At 48.7% G+C, this 8,393-nt stretch overlaps 1 protein-coding gene across 1 annotated transcript; it reads right to left on the reverse strand.

Moving 5' to 3' along the window:
- Window positions 1–544: 544 nt before the first annotated feature.
- On the reverse strand, window positions 545–6,914 carry LOC123076703 (uncharacterized). The gene is made up of 9 exons (XM_044498818.1): window positions 6,457–6,914; window positions 6,019–6,360; window positions 4,807–5,022; window positions 3,821–3,940; window positions 2,970–3,715; window positions 2,152–2,620; window positions 1,737–2,073; window positions 1,361–1,578; window positions 545–1,257 (listed from the first exon to the last, which is right to left on the reverse strand). The coding sequence occupies exons 1-9, from the start codon at window positions 6,520–6,522 to the stop codon at window positions 643–645; spliced, it is 3,129 nt and encodes a 1,042-aa protein (XP_044354753.1). The 5' UTR covers window positions 6,523–6,914; the 3' UTR covers window positions 545–642.
- Window positions 6,915–8,393: the final 1,479 nt, after the last annotated feature.

The raw sequence follows: 8,393 nt of genomic DNA on the forward strand, positions 1-8,393 counted from the left end.
ATGTCGCTCTCCGCACGGATAAAGTGGGACGACTCTCGCTCTTGTATGTTGGTGGCTACACGATAGGTGATAGGCTGTGGCATATGCCCTTTTCTATGTACTAGATGACCCGTTGCGCCAATGGCGCAAAGGCCGGCAGCAAGCCAAGTATTGTAAGAGTGGTGATAGGAAAACTCAGTCAGAGATCGAAATAATGAGTACTTTCTGCTGGTTACTGTCTCTGTTCATGATTACTGTTTCTCCTTGAATAGTCTATGCTAAATGATAGTGCTATATCCCTTGAGTGGAAGGTGGACGCTGCCAGATAGGGCATGCCTCTTCCTTGCTTAGCATATTTGTTGTTGCTGGTGAGTACTCGTTGTTTAAAACAGAGAAAGTAGTACTAAATGCTATGCTACTATGTGTCATGCATGGCAATAAATAGAGTACTAAATGGAGTATACTATGCATTACAGAGGTAGTATCATACACTAGTATTATATGCATGATACTAGTATATGATACTCCCCATTACAACCAGCCTTATGCTTGTAGATTCATCAGATAAAAATCATACATTAATCATATAACTGTTAGTCCTAAACAAAAACAGCTCCTTGCATTTTGGTAGAGATACACCACTGCACCATACAAAAGCTATTATCACAGCAAGAGCCGCACATCTCCGACCTCTTTAAACATGTTAGGTCTTTTTCTTCTCGGGACAGCCGTCCAAGCAACTTTCACCTCAAGCTCAGCGCAACCCATCTTACGATTGACCACTTCGTCGGAATGGCCTAGAGTGAGGGCAAGGTGTCCAAGTACTACATCGTCGCCACCGACAAGAAAGAGCGCCAGCTTCTGATCCCGTGGGACGGCTACCACACGCCGAGTCAACGGAACGGAGCCACCGTCACCGATCACTATATGGTTGTCCGTTGCTTCGTATAGGATTCTACGATCCCTAAAGTTTCCACGGGTCGCAACGACTGCTCTCGAGATATTACACGGGCCCTTTAGAACGTTGATGGCAAAGGTGGCTTCCACGGGTGTGTAAACCTGCACACATGACAACTCCAGCCTACTCAGATAACTCTCTAGACCGAGGGTCATGGTCTCCTTTCCTGTAGCGAGGCGGACCGAATCGAATTCTTCCAAGCCTTTGCTAAAAACTTGATCCGCCCCTCCATCGCACTTGATCTTCAAATCGATCTCGAAATGAACCCTACTCCGCGGAACTAGCGCTCGACATGGGTCCGACAAAGATAACACATCATCCTGCATGCATGCAAAAGGGGTTTAATTAGGGAGAAAAAACATCGTGTAAAAATTGTGTGTTCGCACTAGGAAGGAAGAGTAAGGGATGAAGATGCATGCATACCGGCGAGGTGATGAGTTGGGGATCGTCCCTGTCACGCCTAAAGAGATAGACGCATCTATAGTCCACCGAGTCCCTTGCGACGACGGTGCCAAACACGTTGATCGGGAAGCCGACGTCCGACTCGCGCACCTTCAAGGATATGATGTTGAGACATGCTCCCACGAGCGACTCTCGCGCCGGTCTTCTCTTGCAGAGCGGCGGGCCACGGCAGAAGCGAGCTGTAAAGGGTTATTTAGGGTTTAAGTAAGGTATATAAAGGACACGAATTGATCAAATTGAAGAGCAAGGCAGAAGAAGGTTGTTGATCGATCGATCGATGTGATACCAAACAATTAATCAATCAATAGTCAATGTAGAGAAATACTACTTTACTTACTCTCTTTGTGGTAGTCGAACAAGGCCGTGTTGAACTCGTGGTGGAAGCGATAGCACACGTGGTAGTCCTGCTTGGGCTCGTACGAGGTGAACTCGTGGACACGGACCACGTGCAGAGCCCGCAGCGCCTTCTCCGTCAGCTTGAGCTCTCGAGCTGTCGACTCAGACGAGCGAGACCCACTTCTCGCCGACGAGAGCTGCTGGTGGAAGTCAGGGAAGAAGACGCCCCTGATGTCGAGGAGGTGGCAGATCTCCCGGGGCGACCTGCCCTTGATCCTGCCGGCGACGGCCCCGCAGGCCAGGTCCAGGAGGCCTCGGACCTCCAGCTGCTTCGAGGCCTGCACGTCGTCAATCAAACGATTAGTACGTAATTGATGGTTGCGATCGATCGGAGGAAGAAGAAGTCGATCAATTACGAGGATGAGATCGTAGAGGGTCTCGAGGTCGACGCCGCGGACGAGCTCCGCGTCCCAGGCGCTGAGGAGGTCGTCGTGGTCGCCGGCGGCGGCGTGCTTCTTGCAGTAGTGCAAGACCTTGGAGAGGGTTTCTCCGTCGACGTTGACGTAGATGGGCTCGCCGTCGTAGCAGACGGTCTCGCCGTCGATGGTCATGGATTGGCTCGCCTCCGATTCGGACACCAACAATTCCATGCCGTCCTCGCTCTGCACCAGGAACGTCTTCTCCGCCGCCGCCGTCGTGGTCGCGGTCTCTTCCCCCTCCGTTGCCATGGCTGCGGCTTCCTTGCTCGCTGGACACGACACCATGGATGGACGTATCCGATCGATCGATAATATATTGGATTGGAGGGGGATTTTGGTGCACTTGTTGTTGGAGCCGGACAAGGACAAGTCTGCTGCTGCCTCCGCCCTATCGATTCCTTGCTTCCTTCCTTTATGCAAATTTTATTTATATATAATTATCAAGTGTCATGATTTGAAATTCAAAAACTCCTCATCTTCTTGTCAACACATACAGTACATACACATGATGATGATCTGCCTGCAAATCAAATACTAGAGCACATGGACTGAAATAATGTTCGTGTCCCCTCCTTTTATCTTCATTACAGATACTTATATTATTCAATGAATAATCAAATAGGAATACTGCCATCATACAAATCAAATCAAATCCAATGGATCCACACAACACACATTCTGCGTTCCTTTCACTCAACAAATGCAACAAATTCCGCTCTGCTCTGCTCCACACCATAATCTGCTTCCCATGATGTCACGCAAGGGACGAGTCCCGTTCCTCCGTACCACCTTCCACGCCCGCCTGCCGCACCTTGGGAGGCCCGGAGTGCCGCCTCGCCGCCGCCGCCGGCACCGGCGGTGGCGTCCCAGCCGGAAAGGACAGCCGCTTCTTCGCTGAACCCACAGAAGACCATCCTTTCTCCAGCGTCTCAGCTTGAGCAGCACCCTCGGTCAGCGTCGGGCTCTGCACACGCGACTTGGCCCTGGCCGACGCCGACTTGGTGGCCGCCATGTAGCTCGGCACCGACGGGGAAGAGCCCGCGTCGTCACGCACGCTGGACGCGCCGATGCTGTGCCTCCGGGGCCGCTCGGACCGGACAGTGCTGACCACGCTCCTCGCGTCGTCGCCGTCGCAGTCTCCACTCTTGGGCGTCGCGCTCTTCTTCCTCGCCAGCGCCGGCGAGGGCGTCGACGGGGACTGCCTGGGGGCAGGGCCGGACGGCTTCGGAGTCGAAAGCGGCGGCGGCTTATCATCATTCGGCTTCAAAGAGTCCACCACCTGGTTGTCCGCCTTTGTGACCGTCTCACCTTCTCCGAGGTTCATGCTCAGGCTGGTGCTGTGCACCGACGTGCGGTCGACGCTGCTGCCCTCCTTCTCGGACGCCCCGTTGCGGCCGTCGAACGGCCTCGACGCCATCCACCGCTCCAGCCAGCTCCAGCCCCAGTGCGGGTTACTCGGGTCCACGAACATCGGGTTGGCAGACCTTGAGGTGCTCTTCCACTGTTGTAAAAAGAACAGGAATGCATGTCCAAAATGCTGTCTAAGACTCTGAATGAAAACCTAGCATGGACTGCAGTGAACTGAATGTGATGCAACCAAACCGACCTGGTGGGAGAATGCGTATGCGAGAGCCCGTTCTCTTCTAGCCGCGGCCTCTTGCCTGCTCACGAGGCTCGCCTCGATTTGCTCCTTGGACTGCAGGCTGGTATTCCACTGATCTCCCATCTTATATATAATAACAGGGAAGAGTTTGTTACTTGTCTGTTCATATGGATGTGCTTTTATCATGCTTATTACAGAAGTAAATGTAAACAAATACCCCTAACTGAATAATAAACACATTAAAGTGCTAAAATCTCAGACCCCTTAACTATATAGATATGTTCTGAATTTCACAAGGACTTCATCTTCAACTGCAGAGTACATGACTCTTTTAATTCTCTGCAAATGCTAACTGCTTTTTTCATTCTTATAACCAGTTAAACCAAAGTTGTCTTCTATAAAGAGCAGCAAATAAGCATACTGAATCAAATCAAAAGCTGACAAATCCTGACTAGTAAGTAATTCAAACCCTGCAGTATGACACTGATTGTTCAGATTTCAGAGAGGAAACACCCAAGTACAAACCAACCACCGTGTCGGAACTTAAAACAGAGGCTAAAGAGACAGGACTCCAGCAATATAAAACATGATCTCTCTGTATTCTGCTCCCAGTGGTAAATCAGTAATAGAAGTCGGTGTATTTACCATAGTGCGTTAAGTTCAGGTCCAATCAACGGTACTGCTCTAGTATTCTGCATATTTCTGGTCCAGCAACACTAACAATTTCTGATGTGGTTATACATATTGTACTGGGATCACACCTAGGAATTCAGTAAAATGGTATCGAGGTTCATTTTTTTTTTTACTGTAAACGCATATTTCTGGTCAAAAACACTAACAATTTCAGATCCGGTTCTACGTATGGTACTGGAATTAACATTAGGAATTCAAGATAAACTGGTATGGAGGTTAAAATGTTCTACTGTAAAGAATTTAATATTAAAATGTACAATATAAACTGGTAATAAGTAATGATGTTTGCTGCATACCCTGAGAGTCTCTAGTTCCTGGTTCAACAAGAGCTGGCGCTGAAGGGCCTGGTTCTCCTCGGCCATCTTGATCCTCCTCGTCCGTATCTTGGACTGGACCCGGGACAGAGTCTGCATGCAGCGAAGCGTGCTGGTGGCCTGGCGCTTGACGGAGTGGCCTTGGACCAGCGACTTGAGTCTGACCAGGCCTTTCAATGCCCGCAGCGCCCTTCTTGCCTGGATAGATAGATAGATATTCATGCATGGGGGGAATGGATAGCAACAATTCAGTCGGTACACTCATAATATCAGTAAAAAATGGTAACAAAAAAATGTTCAGTTAAAGCTCCATTAGGACTGCAGGAAGTGTCAAGTTAGATTTTCCTGCTTAGGCAATCTGCCTCACACAACAAAGGCTTGCAGTTAGCATAGATAAAAACGACAAGAGTGAGTCACTAGAGTTAATGAACTAATTCTAGCATATGCATGATTGACCTGCAGACCGTCAGACTAAGCAAATGTGCCATAAGGATGCATATACTGTATGTGTCAAAACTTGCAAGTTGGAAGAGATTATTTAGGGAATTAAAAAACAAATTTGCAGGTTCAGGACTAGTTTTTAATTAATCATCGATTCGATGATATAAAATTGACAGTTCACTTGGAATTTGGTGGTCTTGATGTAACAGTAATCCTATGTCTATGAAGAATGCTGGTTTCAGTAATTAACCGCCTGGATAGATAGATAGATATTCATACATGGGGGAAACCGGTATCAGTAATTCTTCGCTCGGCACACTTAAAACATGTGTACAAAAATTCTGCTAGTGCGATAACCAGAAATATTCAGTTAAAGCTCCATTAGGGGTACATCAAGTGTCAAGTGTCGTGTTTGATTTCCCTGCTTAGGCAGTGGCAGACAATCTGCCTCACACAGCAAAGGTAGTAGATTGTTAGCATGAATAAAAATGGCTTGCTACAATTAAAATTAACGGGCTAATTCTAGCACGCATGATTGATGTGCAGACGGTCAGAGTAAGCAAATACTACTAGTACATGAGAACCAAATATGGATCTATCTATAGGTCAAAACTTTCAAGTTTGAAGGGAATTCTAAAAGAATGCATTGTTTTGTTCCAGATGTTGCCTAGCCTGGCCTAGTGCTAGTGCTAGAGCAGCGAAAAGCAGGTAAGGTAAGATAGAGCTTGCATTTGAGGATTAGGGAGTTATTACCAGGTGACCTCGGAAGGCGGTCTGGATCTTGGTGGCGGCGAGCTCCCTGGACATGACACAAGAGGAAGAAGCCGGCGCAATGGCAGCCTGAACCTGTGGTGGTGCGGCGGCAGGAGGGGCAGGTAGCGGCGCATCCGTGGCTGGCGCTGGCGCTGGCGCGGCGGCGACATGCTCAATTTCATGCTCCTCCTCTTGGAAGTCGTCGGGGTAGCGGGGGAGGGCGGGCGGGGGAGCTGAGCCTGAGGCGCGTGCCTCGAGGTAGGAGGCGGAGGGCGTCAGATCCCGCGGGTAGGCTGCGCCTGCGCTGGAGCCGGCGGCGGCCAACCTCCTCTGCAATTTCTGCTAGAGTAGATGGAAGCATGGGAGGGATTGGGTTAGGATTGAGTCAGTCTGTCTGTGAAGTCCTATAGTACAAACACAAGGAGCAGAGAGAAAGACCTGGTCCTTGGATTCGGGGCTGAATGCCTTCTTGACGGCGCCCAGCCACTTGGGCTTCTTCCCCATCAATCAATCAATCAATCAATCTTCCAAGATCAAGATGATTGCTTTGCTTCGCTTCCACTCCAGTCCAGTCCAGTACAGTCGAGTCGAGAGCAAGAGGAGAAGAAGGAATGGGGAGATCCGGTGAGGCAGCCACCGGATCTGTGTCGATCTGATTGTTTGTTGTTTGCTGCACCGTGACGGTAACAACAACCCAACCCAACCCAACCCAGAGAGGTGAGGTGAGGTGCGAGGTGGAAGAAGAAGAAGAGAGGACAGAGGACTCGGTCACTCTCACTCACAGCTTCCACCAACCCAGAGAGAGAGAGAGAGAGAGAGACAGCAACACGAGAAGATGTACGTATACACGTATGCGCGCGTGAGGACCTTCAATTTCCCACTCAATCCCCACAACAACAATACACGTATGCTCCCTTGTTCCATGCCAGAGCTGCTCGGCTCTCTTGCTTTGCTTAGGGTGACGAAGGAAAGGAGGGCCATATTTTGTGCCAGATGAAGGAGATCGTACACTCTTTCCATGGATTCAAGCTTCTTTTTTGCTTGGTGTCAGGCAAATGAGGCAACTCATAACACAATTAAACAAGCTTTAAATTTTGGGAATCTTGTAAAGAGCTTGAACGTAATCCCTAGCTTTCTGACCCGCACTTTACGGTTGGGCTTGCCTTCGCCAATTGAGTAAAGCACCATAGGGCGAGTTTTCTTAAAAAAGGTTTACATCCATCTTGACTAGAGGTTGCAATTCAGTGTTTTGAGTCCGGACATGCTCATAGGTCCCAGGCTTGTACATATCTCTTGGATTGGTAGTTGTCGTGGCATGTCCAAGTTGTGATGGATGATGGTCGTTTATCTCGCGGAGGAATATTTGCTTATTTCCCCATTTGTTGCTTGTACTCGAAATCAGAGGTTCCTTGCAAACATTGGCATAGGCGAGCGTGGAGGCATGGACCTCAGGTCGGATAACCTCATGGCTTGTTGTTTGGCATAGGCGAGCGTGGACCTCAGGTCGGATATCCTCATGGCTTGTTCAATGTAATGAAGTTGAAGCAGCTTGCTTTGAAAAAAGGTGATGATGATGATGACCCTTGCGGGCAACCTCGACAATGATTTTGTTTCGGCAGTGTGTGTGCGTGGGGAGGAGGGGTAGCTAGGCTAAGTAACAGGGTAATGCTCGTCTTATTCTTGATTAACGGGCGGAGCCCTGGGCATGAATTAGAAAAATAATGAGACATTGTTTCAGTTCCAGGTCTTGGCCAGAAGCAAATTCCGTAATAAACTACTATTTTTGCAAATATCGACTCTACTAGTTGGTTATCGAATATCACAATGGTCGTGCAAATTATCGGTTACAACTTAGAAATGGTGGGTTGATGTTATCCAACGGTCGCGGTGACACGGATTCAACGATGCGAAGCACAATGACGAGGCAACGCAACAAATGGCCGATCACGCGAAGATGCTGTGTCGACGTTGATGGCGTGTTGTTTGTAAGAGTTTTGGCATCGGAGCAAGAGGAAGATTCAACTCCTATTTTTTTTTCTTGCTAATTTGGAACTATCTGGGTACCGATGCCAAAAGCTAGTTAGGCATTTGGCGTACATCGTGGAAGCCCTCTACACCGCGCACGGAGAAAAGTGAGCGTTAGGTCGACACAAACAAATTACTAGCACCGATTAATGATGGGGATGAATGAGGTTTAAATCACATGGAAATGGTGCGGTTTATAGCAGGGAAGAAAAAGAAGATTTGGTTAGAGTCAAAAAGAAAAAAACAAGGTGTGAATGGGCTGCACCTGCACACACAGACAGATCAGAGAGGAAGGCAAGGCGGATTCGTACGGCGGCGAAGAAAACCAGATTTGATTTGCAGCCGACGCG

Source organism: Triticum aestivum, chromosome 3D, assembly GCF_018294505.1.
Source record: "Triticum aestivum cultivar Chinese Spring chromosome 3D, IWGSC CS RefSeq v2.1, whole genome shotgun sequence".
NCBI classification, from domain to species: Eukaryota; Viridiplantae; Streptophyta; class Magnoliopsida; order Poales; family Poaceae; genus Triticum; species Triticum aestivum.